The following is a 21522-nucleotide window of genomic DNA, read 5'->3' as shown; positions in this document are numbered from 1 at the left end:
CCCAGGCTGCTGTCTCCACTGCATTGACAGCCAAGACTGGAGGGGACTTTGTGTTCTTCTGGCCTCTGGTTCCTTGTGTTCCTGCCGGGCTTTTTCCACCATTACCCTGCCTGGTGTTGCCTCCTAAGCTGTCCTCATGTTCGTGTCTCCCAGGACTGGTCTCGGTGGTCCCCCCCCCCTGCCTTTCGTGTTGGTGTCTGTCCCCTGCCCTGATGTTTGGATTGTCGCTGTCAAAGCTGTCTTGTTAATAAAGTGTCATTTATTTGTTCACTCTGCATCTGGGTCCTCCTTTCAATACACCTGACATCTGTCTATCTATTGTCAGTCCACCCATCCATTCCTATCTAGCTGTCTGTTCGTCTGTGTCTCTCTATTGGTAGGTTGGTTCTTTGCCTTCAGCCTTGATTATTTAAACTCTCTGCTTTAAATTGCTTTTTGTTAGTCTTTTGTGCACTCTACCAAATCTAGTTGTTTAGTTCTGTTCTTCATTGACATGAACTTACCTTTTGGAAATTCATAACAGAACCTTTTGTCAGACCATTTAATGGGATCTTCAATCACACATGAGCATCACAATCTTTGGAAAGGCAAATAATGCACTATCTTCATGGATTATGACCCACTGACTGATTTAATGAAATGGTGTTTGTGTCTCCAGTGCAGCTCTGCATTCTCCAGTCATGAGGTGAAGTAACTGATGGCAGATGGCGGCTGTTGGCATTTGTACCCGGCTGGCGCCCAGAGTCATGGAAAGCTTGGTGTGAGGCACAAACAGCTCTCACTCGACACTTTTAACCAACCATGTAGGACAATATCATAACCAGACTCAGAAATTATACAAAAGGTCAATTTGTGATAGTGAAAATAGTTTCAGATTTAGTGTAATGTGTAAGAGAAATTGTTTTAATGTTGCTTTGGGTCGTCTCTCCATGGAGGTGTTAGCAGCTTTTTTTTTTTTTTTTGCTACGCATTACTTGAATTAAAGATCCAGACTTTTTAAGCGGATTGCCTGTAAGACAGCAGATCCAAAACACATGAGCAGAAATGAGTTTTTTTGGGGATTCTCAGGGAACATCAGCTTTGAGTTCTGTATTAGCAGTAAATTTCCAGTGCATTCATTGCTTGTCTGAGATGTGAGATAACCACAGCAGGTTGTAAAGTAAATCAAACCCTCATGTTAGTTTTGTCTAGTTGTATGCTGACAAAGAGGTCAAACCCCAGGCCAGACACAGAGAACATAACTCCATCCAAATTCTCAATAGAAAGTTTTAATAAATCATCTTGATTCAGGGCTGTTCAGATTTTATTTAAAATGTGCATTTTCCCCCCTTCTGGAATCTATCTATCTATCTATCTATCTATCTATCTATCTATCTATCTATCTATCTATCTATCTATCTATCTATCTATCTATCTATCTATCTATCTATCTATCTATCTATCTATCTATCTATCTATCTATCTATCTATCTATCTATCTATCTATCTATCTGTCTGTCTGTCTATCTGTCTATCTATCTGTCTGTCTGTCTGTCTGTCTGTCTATCTGTCTCTGTCTGTCTGTCTGTCTGTCTTGTCTGACAACAAGGCAAGGCAATTTCATTTTCATTTATATCATCTGTAACATTTTTGCATTTTCAACAATAAAACATGATAGCAACATTCTAAAATACCTTCGCTATGTCTAAAATCGAATATTTCCCTGCTGTAAAAAACATTACACCAAAAGAGTATTTTATTGTATGTCCTCTATAGAATACATCACGTTTCTTCTATAGAGGCAAGGCAGAAGGCAAGACAATCAAAGACATTTTTTTTTCATTGATATCACCTGTAAAATTGTTGCAAAAATTAAATTGTACACTCAGAAAAAAAAAGGTACAGCGCTGTCACTTTTCAAAAAGTGAAAAGATGCATCTTTGTACCTTACCCCTAATCCCTAGGTACATATTAGTACCTTTTTGATTTTGTACCTTAAGGTGATGATAAACGGGTCAACTCTTTAAAAAATGTTGCTGGGCAATGTTTCTGTTAACGGGCAATAAGGTGAGACACAGATACACTGATCTAAGTGTCCATAAGTATTTATTGCTAATTTGTTGCCAATTCTCATTGGGAAAGTATCAAAAGCAACATTGCAGCAACATTAGGGTAGTGCCCCAGTGACAGTGCAGTACCTTTTCTGACATTTTATCAGTTTTATATAGCTACCGCTATACTGTCCTTTTTTTATATATATATATATATATATATATATATATATATATATATATATATTAACATGTTTTTAAGCCTAGGATAAGCTCATGCATCATAAGAAAAGCATAGAATATCCTCAGTGGCATGGATGGTCTCACAAACAAATGTCTTCTAAAAAGGACAAAATGAACAGCTGGGCTCTTAAACTGATACAGAATATAAAATGGAACAGATTAAGTCTGTTTTCCACATCATATCACGTTAGTATTGCGATGTGACTTTACCTAGTACATGCAAAACACATTATATAATATTTCAAACATAATTCAGCATGGCAGTTACAGATATCAGATCTCTTATTTGAGAACACAGTAATCTTGTGTCAGAATGAGTTTTTCGTCCGTTACGGTAGTATAAATGCCCATTCCTTATGAGAGAAGTTTTGTCACACTTTATATTTCTGTTTGCCCGTCTCACTGATGACGCAGATGTGCTGTGAAGGAGAAGACATCACATATGTGAGTCAATAGATAAATAAAGCACAAAATAGAGCTGTAAACGTAACAGCATAATGTTTGCTTCTGCTTTTCTGCAGTGTGACACATAGATGTTTTCCATCACATTTATAGCTTCAGGAGAGGTTTGAACACATGATGTGTGAGGCTGATTAGAGTTTTCTAGGAAAGTTGAATGCTCCGCTGCGTGCCAGATTTAATTTGGATGTTCACCAAGTCCTGCTCAACACTCGGTGATGACATTCATGAAGCAGGTTCAGATGACTGTGAGATTCATCTCTTATATAATGCTCTATGATGAGCTTTAAGGTGGGAAGGCTTTTTATGCAGCTTTTAACCTTTTCCATTTTTGTTTTATTTTCAGGTAATTAGTTTAAAGTATTTGCTCTGCTAATCCAAGGGGTAAACATTTGTCCATTGCTAGAGGCCATAACTACATTATCGGTAATAATATACACTATATTGCCAAAAGTATTGGGACACCCCACCAAATCATTGAATTCAGTTGTTTAAATCTCATTTATGGCAGCAGGTGTATAAAATCAAGAACCTAGGCATGCAGACTGCTTCTACAAACATTTGTGAAAGAATGGGTCGCTCTGAAAGCTCAGTAAATTCAAGTGTGGTACCATGATAGGTTGCCACCTGTGCAATAAGCCAATTTGTGAAATTTCCTCACTGCTAAATATTCCATGGTCAACTGTTAGTGGTATTATAAAAAAGTGGAAGCAATTGGGAGCATCAGCAACTCGTAAAATCACATAGGCCACGTGAATTCACAGCGTGGGGTGAGGCCAGTCGAACATTACTTGCCTGACTGCATTATGCCAAGTGTAAAGTTTGGTGGTAGGGGGATTATGGTGTGAAGTTGTTTTTCAGGGGTTGGGCTTGGCCTCTTAGTTCCACTGAAAGGAACTCTTAATGCTTCAGCATACCAATACATTTTGGACTATTTCATGCTCCCAACTTTGTGGGAACAGTTTGGGGATGACCCCTTTCTGCTCCAACATGACTTCGCACCATGGATAAAGTCATGGATAAGCAAGTTTGGTATGGAGGAACTTGATTGGCCTGCACAGACTCTTGACCTCAACCCAAACACTTTTGGGATGAATTTGAGCGGAGACTGCGGACTTTCTCGTCTAACATCAGTGCCTGACCTCACAAGTGCAATTTTAGAAGAATGGTCAAAACTTCCCATAAACACACTTCTAAACCTTGTAGAAAGCCTTCCCAGAAGAGTCGAAGCTGTTATAGCTGCAAAGGGTGGGCCAACTCCATATTAAAGGGGGGGTGAAATGCTGTTTCATGCATACTGATCTTTTTACACTGTTAAAGACTTGGAATCCCATACTAAACATAGACAAAGTTTCAAAAGTTAAGGTGGACGTTTGATGGGAGTATTTCTTTGTCAAAAATACTACTTCCGGTTAGTCATAAGTTTCGGCAAATTTTTTTCGATCATGGGTCCACTTGACGTTAAAATTTCGGAATTTCCTTGTATGGGCCGTACGGACAATTCTACCGGAAGAGTGTGAGAGAGAGAGAGAGAGGGAGAGAGCGAAAGCAACAGGCTACGCCCATCAAAGCGGGGCTCGTAGGCTGTGCTGCACAGGTGATGTGACTTCAAGAAATTAACAATGTCACCAAAAAAGTGCGTTTTTGGTTGCCAGACCAAGACAGTCCTGTACAGATTGCCAAAAAAACCCGCGTTAAGGCAACAGTGGATGTAATTTGCTTTTCCGGATCAGCAACTGAGTTGCGCAAAGGTTTATGTCTGTTCACTGCATTTCGGTGCCGACTGTTTCATAAACAAGGCCCAGCTCGACGCCGGATTTTCCGATCGCCTAATGCTGAAGGATGGAGCAGTCCCAACGATAAAGGTCCCAACGTTAGAACCGCAGGCGGTGAGTAAGACTGCTTCAAATGTCTGTGTTTTTGCCTATGCTCATCAAGTAGCCCAAACATGATCACGTATAGTTAATTGATCAATGGAGCATGCGATGTGTAGTGCGTGTACATTTGTATAGCTGGCCACTATAAGTGTAACTTTATGTTTGTGTATTGTAAAAGCACTCCAAACAACAATACACAAAGAGTGGGGAAATATGTTGAACTAAATAAGCACACTTCTTCATTCAAATGCGCTACTATTCCATGTCTTTCTATGTAAACACTAGCCTGCTGTGCAAAACCAGTCAGCTTACTACAATTGTCTACACAAACCACGCGTAAACACACACACACACGCGTGCACAACTGCACTTCCCACATGTACACCTTCAAAGACAAAAATACGACGATATAATTCAAGTATAAATATGTAAATAACACAAGTCGCTAAGCATATTATATAGTTAGTGTATAACTTGTACCACATACAGACGTCCTGCTCTAGTCGTTTTTGCTGCTGCTCCTGTTCAACTGCAGCCTCTGGGTCTGATTCCGGATCATAGATGTATGGCTGTATCTGATTAAAAGCCATATTTTTATTTTGAATAAAGTTTTTTCCCGCTGTTAGGGATGACACAGCTTTACGACGCACTCAACACAATAACAGCGGCGCGCACACGTCATTATTTAGCTCCGCCCACACGATACGCCCCCACCCGCTCGGCTTTTTTCGGAAAGACTCGGAACAGCGCATCTTTCTTATATAATTATAAAAAAATAAAGACTTTTCGGAGATATGCAGGATGCAATGCTACTCTATAGGTACTCAAGATTGACATGACACTGACTGAAACTGAGTGTTTCACCCCCCCTTTAAACCCTACAGATTAAGAATGAGATGTAATTAAAGTTCATGTGCATGTAAAGGCAGACATCCCAAAACTTTTGGCAGTATAGTGTAGATTTTATATACACATTTATATAAAATAAAAATTATATAAGAGATGTTTTGCCATTGACAATTTTGGTAACACTTTACAATAAGGTCTCATATGTTAACCTTAGTTAATGCATTTCCTAGGAGGCATTTAAGGACGAGCGACACCGGTCAAGGACGAGAGAGGACCAGGCCTGAAATTTACGTTGAGTTTTGTTTATGTTTTGTTATGTGTGTACGGGCAGTCGTCCGTGAGGGGCTGCCCGCTGTTTACTTTCGTTTTGTTTATTTATTTGATTTCAGTTGTTGAACCTTCGCCGGTTCCCGCCTCCTTCCTTCCCATTTCTACGAACCTTATTACATTGGTGCTGAAGCCCGGGAGGAAGGAGGGATATGCTGTCGAAGAGCCCTCGCGGCTGAGGGGGATTGCGGTGCTGAGAGATTCGGGCAGCGCGGATGAGGAAAGAACGCGAGTGGCTGCCCGAGGCGATGTTGCTGGAGCGAGCGAAGACCGGTGGGATGGAGAGCTCGCTGCTGTGCCTCTGGGTCGAGGTGGGGTGGCGGCCGTCCTGGAGGGAGCGGAGGAGTTTCCGGGGGGTATGGGGGTATGTGGCGAGGTGAACGAGCGAGAGACATGGGAGGAGCGAGCGAGACCGGGGACGTGATTGCGAAAGAGCGTCACCTGCGAGCCACACCGGTCTCGAGTTCTCTCATGAGGGAGCTCGGAGGCATTTAAGGACGAGCGACACCAGTCAAGGATGCGAGAGGACCAGACCTGGACTTTATGTTGAGTTTTGTTATGTGTGTGCGGGCAGTCGTCCGTGAGGAACTGCCCGCAGTTTACTTTCGTTTTGTTTATTTATTTGATTAAAGTTGTTGAACGTTCATTGGTTCCCCCCTCCTTCCTTCCCATATCTAAGAACTTTATTACAATGTTATTTGTACTGAAACGTACAATTTCTAGAAACCAAATACAAAGGTCCAACTCTAAACCTGTTAGTGGGGCATAAGCAGACTGTACAAACCCTTTTGGACCATGTGCCTGGTGTGCCGACCGTTTTTTGTGCCGACAGCCTAAGTGTACCTATGCCATGTGCTCAGATTGTTATAATAGGGCCCAAAGTTTCTCATTGTTTCATCTCCAAAAGGTCATGGTTTATTTTCTTTTAAATGGACAATATCTTACATTGAGGTCTCTGAAGTACTCATTGTAGTCCAGAGCGTAACCCACCACAAAACGATTAGGAATGACAAATCCAACATCTGCAGGGAAACACAAACAATCAGACCACACTGACATATTCACACAATTGTGTTGTGATTCATTATGGCCCAGTTCTGCAGGGCAGAAGTATGTTTGAGCACTCACAGTCAGGGAGCTCTGCCGGCCCGTGAGGAACCCTCTTCACCAGCAGCCTGAGTGTTGAGACACAGGAACAGATTAACATTGCTGATAAAACACCCTTAACCTTCATTAGATCAAAACTATGAAAATGTTGAGGTTTTCCACCTCTTAGACAGTTTGATTTAATCTCTGGCCACGCATTCTCTTACATTAGCTATGTTTCCTTCCACATCTGTTTTGTGAATTTTTGGATATCTCATAAAAACGCTGGATGGAAGCACTAAGATGTGTATAAATTGCAATCAAAGCTGGACAAACTTTCTAATCAGTTTAAGCATTAATTTGCATTTAAACATTGATCAGCAAAGATAAACAGAAGCTCAACTGAACCTGCTTCATGCACGAGAACATGAAGGTTCTTGCTGAAGGCCAAACGTGCTGGAATAAACCTCATTGGTTCTTGCTGAAGGCCAAACGTGCTGGAATAAACCTCACTGGTTCTTGCTGAAGGCCAAACGTGCTGGAATAAACCTCATTGGTTCTTGCTGAAGGCCAAACGTGCTGGAATAAACCTCATTGGTTCTTGCTGAATGCCAAACGTGCTGGAATAAACCTCACTGGTTCTTGCTGAAGGCCAAACGTGCTGGAATAAACCTCACTGGTTCTTGCTGAAGGCCAAACGTGCTGGAATAAACCTCACTGGTTCTTGCTGAAGGCCAAACGTGCTGGAATAAACCTCACTGGTTCTTGCTGAAGGCCAAACGTGCTGGAATAAACCTCATTGGTTCTTGCTGAAGGCCAAACGTGCTGGAATAAACCTCATTGGTTCTTGCTGAAGGCCAAACGTGCTGGAATAAACCTCATTGGTTCTTGCTGAATGCCAAACGTGCTGGAATAAACCTCATTGGTTCTTGCTGAAGGCCAAACGTGCTGGAATAAACCTCATTGGTTCTTGCTGAAGGCCAAACGTGCTGGAATAAACCTCACTGGTTCTTGCTGAAGGCCAAACGTGCTGGAATAAACCTCACTGGTTCTTGCTGAAGGCCAAATGTGCTGGAATAAACCTCATTGGTTCTTGCTGAATGCCAAACGTGCTGGAATAAACCTCACTGGTTCTTGCTGAAGGCCAATCGTGCTGGAATAAACCTTACAGGTTCTTGCTGAAGGCCAAACGTGCTGGAATAAACCTCACAGGTTCTTGCTGAAGGCCAAACGTGCTGGAATAAACCTCATTGGTTCTTGCTGAATGCCAAACATGCTGGAATAAACCTCACTGGTTCTTGCTGAAGGCCAATCGTGCTGGAATAAACCTCACAGGTTCTTGCTGAAGGCCAATCGTGCTGGAATAAACCTTACAGGTTCTTGCTGAAGGCCAAACGTGCTGGAATAAACCTCACAGGTTCTTGCTGAAGGCCAATCGTGCTGGAATAAACCTTACAGGTTCTTGCTGAAGGCCAATCGTGCTGGAATAAACCTCACTGGTTCTTGCTGAAGGCCAAACGTGCTGGAATAAACCTCACTGGTTCTTGCTGAAGGCCAAATATGATGCAGAAGTTTTATTAAATTTTAGATGGAAACATTGCTTTAATGTAGTTCCCCTTCTCACCCTGCAACTTTAACCATTTTGGGCTGAAAAGTCTCCACGTGCTGTAGAAGAGCTCTCATTGTCTTTCCTGTGTCCACTATTGCCTGTGAGGGAAATCAATACATATAAGATTACACTGTAATGGAGGTATAGTGCTACAAGCCTCGCTGTCTACAGTCATTCACATTTTGTCTTCCTGTGGAGTTTTGCCGGTGCAGAATCCATGTGGATTTACTGGATCTACTAGTATTTATATATATACACAGTTGCAAGAAAAAGTATGTGAACCGCTTGTAGAATCTGTGAAAATGTGAATAATTTTAACAAAATAAAAGAAAATACAAAATATATTATTGTTTTTTATTTAGTGCTGTCCTGAATAAGACCTAATGCAGGGATATGCATCGTCTTTCTCAAATTTGAAGCAACTGCCATGTGATTGGTTAATTAGATAATTGCTTTAATGAGAAATTAAACAGGTGTTCCTAATAAACTTTAGGAATGTTTTATGTAAAATAACGTATTCAGGACAATACTAAATAAATAAATAAAAATAACATTTTATATGATCTCTCATTTAGTTAAAATTATTTACGTTTTCACAGACTGATTCTGCAAGTGGTTCAGATACTTTTTCTTATATATATTTATATATATATATATATATATATATATATATATATTATATATATTTTTTGTTTTTTTGAAGCACACAAGAAAATCTCATAATTGATTTCAAAAGAGTTTGATTGTAGCATGTTACTAAGTTAACAATGCAATACCAAAATCATTCAAAAGTTTGGTGTTGTGAGATTTTTTTGAAATAAGTCTCTTATTCTCAGGAAGGCTGCATTTATTTTATGAAAAATATAGTAATAAGTAGCCTAGAAATCTAGACGCACCCTAGCGGCAGCAAATCTAATATGCCGCGAGTATTGTCTAGCAACTCTCAATACACTTCTGAGCTGTAAAAACTAAACTCTTGCCGGGCCAATCACATCGTTTATAGAGTCGGTGGGCGGGGCTTAACATAATGACGGCAGAGTTGCGCTTGCGTGCTTCTAGTAAACACAGAAACTGGCGAACTGCGGTCTTTCGAATCAGCTTTGACCGCGACTCTGGAAGACTTGGAGTTAAGCTTTTCTCTGAGAAAAGAACAAAGAACGGCACTGAAGTCATTCTTAAAAAGGGAAGATGTGTTCAGAGTTTTGCTGACCGATACGGTGAAAGTTAAATCTGTCAACTAGCTCCGCTTTACGTTGCTCTGGTTGGTTGTAGCGCTATCCTATCGCGTGCAGAGGGAGTTTGAAAGACAACCGTTTATCCCGCCCCCCGGATTGAGCCCGGCCAATGGTGAGTCACCAGACCAAACATCTTGATGTGGGTCTGGCTTTTCAGACTAAGTAATACCAGTAATACTGTGAAATATTAGGGCTATTTAAAATAACTGTTTTCTATTATAATGGATTTTTAAATGTAATTTATTCCTGTGATCAAAGCAGAATTTTCAGCATCATTACTCCAGTCTTCAGTTTTCATGATCGCAAACAGTCCTTATTGAAAACTTCAATTTAAAAGATCTTTTGTAACATTATAAATGTCTTTACTGTCACTGTTGCTCAACTGATTTCTTTAAATAAAAGCTTAGCCTTTTGAGGTAGTAGACACACATATGGTAATAAAAATCTATTTTAAGGTTGAACTTTAATGCTTTAATTACATTAATTGAAAAGAATTGAAGTGAAAGTCCTCTATCTTTCAATGAATTCATTGCAATGCATTCTGGGACTGTTTAGCAGTGCAGTATGATGCCTGGAATTCTGTCTAGGTACCACAAGACTTTTAATGAGAGTTTAGTAACATAAAAAAAACATACCTAAAGTTATGGAAATAATGATCAACAGCACTGTTATTTAATGCAGCAGCACATGGAGGGATCTACGTGGGTGATTTCATTGGAAAATGTCTGATGTGAAATCTGATCTGAAAGGAAAATACCTTTCTACTCTATTGTTTTCCAGACAAATCCCAGACTAACATGCACATGTGCCATGGGAATTGTTCATAACAAACTTTGTTTGCTTCTTTCTTTCAATTCAATTAAGTTATTTTTGTGATTTTGTTTTTCATGATTTTTTTCTGTTCTTTTACAAAAAATAAATAAAAAATGCAATTCTACTGATTTGTGATAACATTAATCGAACATGTCTGCATACTTTGCTAAACCCACTGTGAAAAATACAATCTTACCTCCACAATCAAGACATTCTGTGTGGCATGTGAGGAGGAAAAAACAGAGAGAACGTGTCAGAATTTAGAAAATCCAACACATATTATATATATATATATATATATATATATATATATATATATATATATATATATATATATATATATATATATATATATATATATATATATATATATATAAAAGCAGAAAGAACAAGAGAAAATCTGTATGTCATCACTTTCTGTAGTTGTTCAATGATATATTTGAAGTAGATCTGATCCTATGTAAGCATAGCCACCCCATTATAAGGCAAATTATATAGAATTAAAACCTATAGAATTAAAAACAAATTAAAACCCATTATAAGTTTTTGAAAGATTATTCCCAAGTAAGGCTGCCTTTATTTGATCAAAAATACAGTAAAAAGAGTAATATTGTGAAACAGTTTTTCAAATTAAAATATCTGTTTTATATGGAAGCTTGTTTCCGCTACATAATAACACATTTTAAAAGATAAATGCAACTTTTTTTAATCTGATAAATGTGTTTATAACTCGCAATTCGTCTATTTTTTTACTCAGAATTGCAAGATATAAAGTCAGTTTTAAGTGAAAAAAAGTCCAAATTGATTGATATAAAGTCAGAATTGAGTGATATAAAGTCTGAATTGAGTGATATAAAGTCTGAATTGAGTGATATAAAGTCAGAATTGAGTGATATAAAGTCAGAATTGAGTGATATTAAGTCAGAATTGTGAGATATAAAGTCAGAATTGAGTGATATAAAGTCAGAATTGTGAGATATAAAGTCAGAATTGAGTGATATAAAGTCAGAATTGTGAGATATTAAGTCAGAATTGTGAGACATAAAGTCAGAATTGTGAGATATTAAGTCAGAATTGTGAGACATAAAGTCAGAATTGTGAGATATTAAGTCAGAATTGTGAGACATAAAGTCAGAATTGTGAGATATTAAGTCAGAATTGTGAGACATAAAGTCAGAATTGTGAGATATTAAGTCAGAATTGTGAGATATAAAGTCAGAATTGTGAGATATAAAGTCAGAATTGAGTGATATAAAGTCAGAATTGTGAGATATTAAGTCAGAATTGTGAGACATAAAGTCAGAATTGAGTGATATAAAGTCAGAATTGTGAGATATTAAGTCAGAATTGTGAGATATAAAGTCAGAATTGAGATATAAAGTCTGAATTGAGTGATATAAAGTCAGAATTGAGTGATATAAAGTCTGAATTGAGAGATATAAAGTCAGAATTGAGAGATATAAAGTCAGAATTGAGAGATATAAAGTCAGAATTGAGAGATATAAAGTCAGAATTGAGTGATATAAAGTCAGAATTGAGTGATATAAAGTCAGAATTGAGTGATATTAAGTCAGAATTGTGAGATATTAAGTCAGAATTGAGTGATATTAAGTCAGAATTGTGAGATATTAAGTCAGAATTGTGAGATATAAAGTCTGAATTGTGAGATATAAAGTCAGAATTGAGTGATATAAAGTCAGAATTGTGAGATATTAAGTCAGAATTGTGAGATATTAAGTCTGAATTGTGAGATATAAAGTCAGAATTGAGTGATATAAAGTCAGAATTGTGAGATATTAAGTCAGAATTGTGAGATATTAAGTCTGAATTGTGAGATATTAAGTCAGAATTGTGAGATATAAAGTCAGAATTGAGTGAAATAAAGTCAGAATTGTGAGATATTAAGTCAGAATTGTGAGATATTAAGTCAGAATTGTGAGATATTAAGTCAGAATTGTGAGATATAAAGTCTGAATTGTGAGATATAAAGTCAGAATTGAGTGATATAAAGTCAGAATTGAGTGATATAAAGTCAGAATTGTGAGATATTAAGTCAGAATTGTGAGATATAAAGTCAGAATTGAGTGATATAAAGTCAGAATTGTGAGATATTAAGTCAGAATTGTGAGATATAAAGTCTGAATTGTGAGATATTAAGTCAGAATTGTGAGATATTAAGTCAGAATTGAGTGATATAAAGTCAGAATTGTGAGATATTAAGTCAGAATTGTGAGATATTAAGTCAGAATTGTGAGATATAAAGTCTGAATTGTGAGATATTAAGTCAGAATTGTGAGATATTAAGTCAGAATTGTGAGATATAAAGTCTGAATTGTGAGATATTAAGTCAGAATTGTGAGATATAAAGTCAGAATTGAGAGATATAATGTCAGAATTGTGAGATATAAAGTCAGAATTGTGAGATATAAAGGTCACAATTACCTTTTTTTCTTCCTTTTTTTAATTCTGTGTCAGAAACAAGCTTCCATAATCCTCAGTCACATGATCCTCTAGCGTGCTAATTTGCTGGTCAAGAAACATCTGTTATTGTCAATGTTGAAATCAGTTAGAAACCATAATAATATTTTTTGATGAACAGAACCTTCAAAAGAACAGCATTCATTTGAAATAGTAATCCTACTTAGCCCACACTTTTAATTGATGTTGTATACACAATCTCGACAAGCTATGGAAATGACAGATGACAGATTACTGGTAATGAATATAATCAGTAACAGCCATCTCCTCTCCACAGAGCTGCCTGATATCTCTATATCGGACACATCTTTAATAATAAAGCAATTCTATATGCTGTCCCCTGAAAGGAGTGAACAAAAGAATGGCAAAACCAACGATTATTGTTGTGGATTTGTAATAAGGAGTGACCCATTAGCCTTTAGAACGATGCCACAATATACAGAGCATATATCAGACCAGCCAGATTCTCTGGATAGATCCTGTTAGTGTCTTTTCAAAGAATTATATATCTAAAAATATGATTAAAATGTAATTAAAATCGATTACAAAAGAATCCAGTATTCAGTGTCACATGATCCTTCAGAAATCATTATAAAGTAAAAACTCAGTAAAAACTTTCCCCTGGCAAGTCTTGGTTGTTCTTATAAGGTCTCAGAACTATTGGACACAATGATGGGGTTTGTTTGTTGAAAACCTCAGACATATGAACACCAGCCTTAGAAGCTGTACATTTTCATGCATTCTTATGAGAAAAAATATGCGATACCTTTCCTTTCAGCACGGAGAGGTCGTCGGGTCCAATAATGTGCAGATCTTCAGTGGACTGATCGTTCTGTAAACGACACAGAGACAGACGTTAAAGCCCCCTACTGTGACCCTCTCAGCACATATGATCTTACACTCTCTATAGTCATGACACAATGCTGTACACCCAACAGAAGCTGCTTTTGTCTGCTGAGACAATTGGGTTGTGTCCTCTTCTCAGGGTCAAGTTGAACTTTTGTGAAGGGGTGAAGTGGTTCTTCTGTGCTTGAGAAGAACGTCCTGGGATGGTTGTGTTCAGACAGGAAGCGGGCCCTGATGGACTAGAGGCTCCTTAGGGGCCCATGAGTTACAGCAAAACACAGACTGAAGACCCATCCAGCCATGACAGAACAACTTGACCTTTACTCCATCTTAGAGTGGATTCTCTCTGTATATTTCAATTACAGACACACATATATGGTGATAATATATGCTAAAAGACACATTTGATTTCTGTAGTAGTACATTTGGATTTCTCTATTGTGGTAGAAAAAGCCATTTTTGTCAGTCTAATCAAATAAACAGTCAAGACATTAAAATGTGTGATATTGTGTCTGGCATTACTTATACACCCCCCCCCCCCCCCCCCCCCCACACACACACACACATCTGGTTCACTATCTTTGTTGGGACTCTCCATAGACGTAATGTTTTTAATACCGTACAAACTGTATTTTCTATCCCTCTACACTGCCCCAGCCCCTAAACCTACCCATCACAGGAAACATTCTGCATTTTTACTAAAAAAATTAAATAAAAAAACTCCTTCTTTATGATTTATAAGATGTTTTCCTCATGGGGACCTAAAAATGTCCCCACAAGGACAAGGATTTCAGATATTTTTGTACAAAATGTATAATAAATCTCCTAACCCTTAACTTACCCCTCACAGAAAAACATTCTTCACTTTTTCAGTTTCAGAAAACATCAGGTTTTTTCTAATTGTTAACACACTAAAATGACATGCATAGCACAATTATTTAAACTGACACACGGAGAGCTAAACCTCTACTCAAGTCTTCTAAAGTCTAAACACATTTTCTGCTTTACGCACATTTTGCAATTCAAAATGGCACTTTTTTAAATGCCCTGCACACGGTTTTCTGCATAAGACACAACAATCTGACATAAAGTCACATGTTTGCCATTTTAAAACACTGCCATTCAAAATGACACTACGTGAGCTAAATGGCCAATATATGAGCCGGCTGGCCAAACACCTCATTGGTTAATGGTTTCATAAGCACTATGAAAATACTTTTATACAAAACAATTCTAAAATTTTAACAACAATGGAAGATGTTGCAGAAAGAGGAAGAGGGAGTTTGCAATTTTCTTCTTTAGCTTATTGTTTTTTGAGAGCATATTTGGTCCAATGTAAATATATCTGTTGTAATTATGTTGCACTGACTTGTTTGGTGAAAATTTAAAAAAATACATGTTTCAACAGCATGTGTGTGTATCTGCAAACATTTCTGTGTATGTGAACAATCTGAATAATTTTCCACAATTTGAACTTCCGATATTTATATTTTAGAATGATGGCAAAGCCTAAAGATGAGAGTGCTGTTCATTATGCACAACAGTGTAGTTGGTTAGACAAAAATCTGGTAATATGAATGAAGTGTCATTCCATGCTAAAGTTTGATTTTGGTAATGCTATATGTAGTTTTGGTTGCAGTGCTTCATTTAGCAAGATGTATGAGGTATTTTTCAGTTTGGGTGCATGGTTTTGTGAATTGTGTTAAATATTTCGATAAAACTAGCCTAGTTTGCAAAATTGTGTGCTAGCAATTGGAAAAACTGTAACATGTACACGGTGTTAGAGCGCCCTCTGCTGATTACAGCTGATGATGGCCACTTTAACTTATTTACAAAGCATTTACACCAATTATTTGCATTAGATGCTATTTTGGCTACACTAATATCAAATAGTAGCATTTTTTTGCACTCTGTTAATTATTTGCTGTGTAAATAATGTTAGATAGGCTACTGTATACTTCATAATTGTATACTTAACCTACTGTTTGCAGTGTATTGTAGTACATTGTAAAACAGTGTGCAATAACATATTCAGTTTATATTTTTACATTTATTAAAATCATAAATAAATGTTGCCTTATTAGGACTTTACCTGTCTCTGTCCCTATACCTACCCCTACCCCTATTTAACCTGCTATCAAATTTTGACTTTATTTTCACATTTCCCCAATTAAAAATAAATAAATAAATAAAAATAAACACCTCTCTGAGCTGATATGCAATGGTAAAAGGGAGAATAATAGGATAGGAAAAAAGGCAGATCAGTTGCACACAAAGAATATGCCACACCATGCTTTTTTTCTTAAAGTTTTTGTCAATGTGGTGGTTTTAAGACAAACCATGTGGGAGTTCATAAGTAAGTCAATTTACTCATTTATTACTCATTTATTTTCATTTACTCCTTAAAGTCCCAGTGAACCGTAAGTGCTGTGATGTATTTCCAAGTGAAACAAGGGGTGCTTCTCAATATCCCTCCTTGTTTCCTCACTCCTCCCTCCTTCATCCTATGACCCGGAAACCGATGGAGCTCAGCCATTTTGTAGGAGACCTCAATTCTCTAATTGCACCGTGAGGAAGCGAGGATGGAGGAGTGAGGAGGCTTCCTGAGGACTCATGAGTGAGGATACACAGGTGTATCCTTTGCGGAAGTGTTTTATCGACTAAACGTGACGCACACAGTTCTCCCCCCTTTCACATCGTGCCACAGTTTATTCATTATTATTATTATTATGTTTAAATGTACAAAAAACAAATGTTTGTCAAATAACAACACCTGACAGTAGCAAAATTATATCAAAGAACAAGAAAATGAAAGAAACAAATAGAAACTAACACTATACAATGAATAAAAAGCAATTAATAACTGGAATTTGTTGTTAATAATAACACATTTGTAGGACAAATGTAGTATTTTGTGGATGATGATTCATAAAATGACAGCATTTTAAAACGCAAGCCGTCAAACTGACATCATCTGAGACCGGAAAACTTTTCAGATTTTGATTAAAGATTACCACTACAAACAATTTTTTTTTCTGTGTATTAACGTGTACAGATTAATTGTTCACCCTAAGACCTGTAATATATGCCAACAAAGTAAATAAGATCGATTTTGATTTCATGAGGACTCTAAAACTGCGATGAAAAAAGACTCTCAAAAACGTCTTTGTCAAAGTACCTTGTAACCAATCACAAGTCCACGTACAGGAGGGCTTTGGCATATCATTAACTATGACTGCTCTGAAGCAGGGGAGTCTCAAGAGTCAGGCTATCCCCGGTATATTTTTCAGATATGAAAAATCATGTATTTGGTTAATTATGTATGTAATGTATCTTACGATGTAATGATGAGCTATATGCCTTTCTCCACTGAAGTCCTAAGTTGTTCTTAACGTTTATAAGGATGGCAAATGGGCACATGGTTTGTGTAACATTAGCAACACATTATTAGCTGTTTGATAACATAGTCAAGTCAAAGGCTAATCATATTATTTAACGTTATGTGTCTGGCGTTATAGAGAGCACCACATAAAATGCATTACCATCCTGGATGACCTGTATGAGTGAGTGGAGGCAGAGCAAGGGTGTAAAGTTACATTCAATTTTTTTTTACGGCATGATTTTTTATTTTTATTTTCCTAGGAAGACAACGTTTTGGCGATCAAAAAAAAATAAAAAATGGTTTGGCTTGTTTCTAGTCTGAATATCTAAAAATACTTAAATCAAGATGCATTTACTAGATAAGCGCAATTAAATAAGATTTTTTTTTTTCTTGTATTCTGGAAAATAAAATCAAAATGAAGTGAGTTTTAAAACAAGGTGGGGTACTTCCACCTACATCTAGCATGACCTTTCTGACATGATTCACAGAGCAGCGAAAGATGAGCACTTTGGGTAAAAAAAGTATACACTCACCTAAAGGATTAGCAACACCTGTTCAATTTCTCATTAATGCAATTATCTAATCAACCAATCACATGGCAGTTGCTTCAATGCATTTAGGGGAGTGGTCCTGGTCAAGACAATCTCCTGAACTCCAAACTGAATGTCAAAATGGGAAAGAAAGGTGATTTAAGCTATTTTGAGCATGGCATGGTTGTTGCTGCCAGATGGGCCGGTCTGAGTATTTCAGTATCTGCTCCGTTACTGGGATTTTCACGCACAACCATTTCTAGGGTTTACAAAGAATGGTGTGAAAAGGGAAAAACATCCAGTATGCGGCAGTCCTGTGGGCGAAAATGCCTTTTTGATGCTAGAGGTCAAAGGAGAATGGGCCGACTGATTCAAGCTGATAGAAGAGCAACTTTGACTGAAATAACCACTCGTTACAACCGAGGTATGCAGCAAAGCATTTGTGAAGCCACAACACGCACAACCTTGAGGCGGATGGGCTACAACAACAGAAGACCCCACCATTTACCACTCATCTCCACTAAAAATAGGAAAAAGATGCTACAATTTGCACGAGCTCACCAAAATTGGACAGTTAAAGACTGGAAAAATGTTGCCTGGTCTAATGAGTCGAGATTTCTGTTGAGACATTCAGATGGCAGAGTCAGAATTTGGCATAAACAGAATGAGAACATGGATCCATCATGCCTTGTTACCACTGTGCAGGCTGGTGGTGGTGGTGTAATGGTGTGGGGATGTTTTCTTGGCACACTTTAGGCCCCTTGGTGCCAATTGGGCATCGTTTAAATGCCACGGCCTACCTGAGCATTGTTTCTGACCATGTCCATCCCTTTATGACCACCATGTACCCATCCTCTGATGGCTACTTCCAGCAGGATAATGCACCATGTCACAAAGCTCGAATCATTTCAAATTGGTTTCTTGAACATGACAATGAGTTCACTGTACTAATATGGCCCCTACAGACACCAGATCTCAACCCAATAGAGCATCTTTGGGATGTGGTGGACCGAAAGCTTCGTGCCCTGGATGTGCATCCCACAAATCTCCATCAACTGCAAGATGCTATCCAATCATTATGAGCCAACATTTCTAAAGAATGCTTTCAGCACCTTGTTGAATCAATGCCACGTAGAATTAAGGCAGTTCTGAAGGCGAAAGGGGTCAAACACAGTATTAGTATGGTGTTCCTAATAATCCTTTAGGTGAGTGTATATTAATATATAGGTTTTGTTAGATAATACCCTATTCCTCAGCTGGGATTGTGTAGAATCCTCTGAAGCCTGTTGAAGCTGATTTGTACCTTGAACCTGTTAGCTTCCATTGAAGTCCATTATGTAAAAAAATTGACTACCGGGGGACTTTAAGTTTGTCTGATTGAACCAGCCCGTAGTGGGCAGAGCTAGTGTAAATAGCCTAAGCTGTCAAGATGGGCTATTTGCTACTTATTGCAAATAGACACTCCGAAAATTATTTTGCAGTGTATTTTGTTTTGGTCATTTTGGCCCAGTTTGGTCATTTATGGGTGTAAACATAAGTTGATGCGGATTTGAGTGGTGTGTAAATTATGGTTTTTATCTGATTTTTTTTTTAAAAACAGTTTTAAAGCAGGTAAGATGTGTTCACCAGTCACAGGGTATGCACTGAGAAGAGCACTCTGCTATCAAACTTTTTTATTATACATGAATTCTACTTCTCACCAGATAGCTCTTAAAGCGGATGAACTCCACTCTGGTGGTGAGTGTTCTGTTGGCGCTGCGACTCTGTGCTTTGATTGACTCCACCAGGTCAGAACAGAACTTGTATCCTCCCTTCAGAACACACAGAACCATCATGTCATGATGGCCGATATCTTCAAGGATGTCTCTGGCCAGACACTCAATCCTACAAATCACATTAGATCACAATGTCAGGAACTGTGTGTGTGGAAGTCATGTGATTGCATAAATTAGATTTAAGGGTCACATGAAGTTAATGTGCAAAGTTGTAGATCAACCCAAATTTCTTTGGAATGCGACTGTGGAGCTCAGAAAGCATAAGACAGCAATAATACAAATGAATAGCTGAAAGCAGAAACCCTGTATACTGCATGTTTATACATTATTCATATTCATGTTTTTCAATCAAAATAAAAACATATTTAAAAGCATTTAGCAATATTGTTTATGGTTATAATAGAAAATACCAGATATTTAAGTAACACTAATAATCAGTAGTTATAAGTAGTTTTAAATCACAGTGATCTCTAATTAATATCCTACTTGTTTCTCATAAACATATTGTTTAAGTTTTCTGCTCCTCAGAAAGAAAATCGTAGTAATTTTACAGTTTTATAAAAGTTCCCCACAAAGCCTCGGACAAAGTGTGCTCAGATTTGCCAAGATCTGTAGTTTGCAGTCAGAGATCTCAATGTAAACTCAAATTTCTCATAAATTTGACCAAATGGTCTGATCTATAGTAACATTAATGCTATAGCTATGTACTAATACTGTATGACAACTATTTGTTTCTATTTTCTTAGGAGAAACATCAGTAACATTTTAAAATAAGGTTTCATTTGTCAACAGTACTTCTATAGAATTTATTCATCTTAGTCAATTTATTAATACATTTTTTAAATTCAAAGTTGTGTTTGTTAACAATTGCCAATGCACTGTGAACATGGAAAAATGAACAATTCGATTTACTAGCTGACATTAACAACTATTAATAAATGGTTTTATTATACTGTATAATGCTCTTTTTTGTTAATGTTTATTTGTTAATCAAATTAATTAACTAATGTTAACAAATGACCTTGTTGTAAAGACAAAGCTGATCCCAAATAAACAACTTTTCAGATTTTCACAAATGTTATGGTCTGTGTCCTGCAGAGTGTGTTTACCTGTTCATAATGACTCCATGAGGGATGTACACACACTCCAGATCACCCTGGTAATGCTCAGGATAATTAAACAGCTCCAAACTGTAACCTGACCAGCCGTCTTTGATCTACATCAGCAAACAATAAAGAGAAGGGTTCATAGTAAGGTTTACCTTAAGTAGAAATGACAAAATGTTGAAAGAAGGGGAAAAAAACTATTTTTAGTTGCACTTGTAATGAATAAAATCCAATATGCCATATTTACCACAACGCCTGGTTCTTTTCTCTGGTCAGCTGTCATGTTCGTGGTCATATGTGTGAGAGTGCATTAAACTGACGCTTCCTGAGAGAGGACGAGATGTTTGTGTGCCCACCCACTTTACATCACTAAACACAGTGGGATGTGTTTTACATGTTTTCATTATAAAAATATAGCAATACTTTCCTTTTTGATAGACATGGATATAGACATAGTTTAGTTAAAATATTTCTAAAGGCTTTTATAAATAGAGTTTTGTTCTTTCCCATGAGTCACATTAGATTTTTAACTGAAGTCAATGTTGCTCATAACAGGAGAACAGATTCACCACACAACAGAATCTCATTCACAATAGACCTAGTTATTTCTCCTCTGTATTTGGACACAGATAATCTTAACAAATAACTATACTAAACATATATATACCATAACATTTTAACAAAATAACATTTAAAGGCAATAAAGTCAGAAAAACAGAGATGATTAGCATTTTTTAACATGAATTAGCATTTTGCTAACATTTTATAACATGTTTTATTGTTTTGTTAGCACGATTTAACACGTTGCTATCATGATTTAGCATGTTGATAGCATTATTTAGTATTTTGCTAGCATGTTTTAGCATGAATTAGCATT

The 21522-nt window shown here is 37.3% G+C and overlaps 1 protein-coding gene across 1 annotated transcript; it reads right to left on the bottom strand.

Moving 5' to 3' along the window:
- Positions 1 to 2258: 2258 nt before the first annotated feature.
- Positions 2259 to 21206, bottom strand: prtfdc1a (phosphoribosyl transferase domain containing 1a). Its single transcript, XM_067434794.1, has 9 exons — positions 20893 to 21206; positions 20649 to 20755; positions 19465 to 19648; positions 13773 to 13838; positions 10725 to 10742; positions 8496 to 8578; positions 6914 to 6960; positions 6731 to 6807; positions 2259 to 2692 (listed from the first exon to the last, which is right to left on the bottom strand). The coding sequence occupies exons 1-9, from the start codon at positions 20938 to 20940 to the stop codon at positions 2645 to 2647; spliced, it is 678 nt and encodes a 225-aa protein (XP_067290895.1). The 5' UTR covers positions 20941 to 21206; the 3' UTR covers positions 2259 to 2644.
- Between the last annotated feature and the right edge of the window lie 316 nt (positions 21207 to 21522).

The sequence above is a fragment of the Pseudorasbora parva genome, chromosome 24 (assembly GCF_024679245.1).
Source record: "Pseudorasbora parva isolate DD20220531a chromosome 24, ASM2467924v1, whole genome shotgun sequence".
Classification (NCBI taxonomy): Eukaryota; Metazoa; Chordata; class Actinopteri; order Cypriniformes; family Gobionidae; genus Pseudorasbora; species Pseudorasbora parva.
This window is presented reverse-complemented; position numbering and strand designations above follow the sequence as displayed.

Excerpts from the sequence above, each read along its gene's own strand:
- prtfdc1a (XM_067434794.1), bottom strand. The coding sequence starts at position 20,940 with ATGACCACGAACATGACAGCTGACCAGAGAAAAGAACCAGGCGTTGTG. Across the intron at positions 6,808-6,913 it reads GCCGGCAGAGCTCCCTGACT|ATGTTGGATTTGTCATTCCT; the intron begins GTGAGTGCTCAA and ends GTTTCCCTGCAG. Across the intron at positions 2,693-6,730 it reads AGTACTTCAGAGACCTCAAT|CACATCTGCGTCATCAGTGA; the intron begins GTAAGATATTGT and ends TCTCCTTCACAG.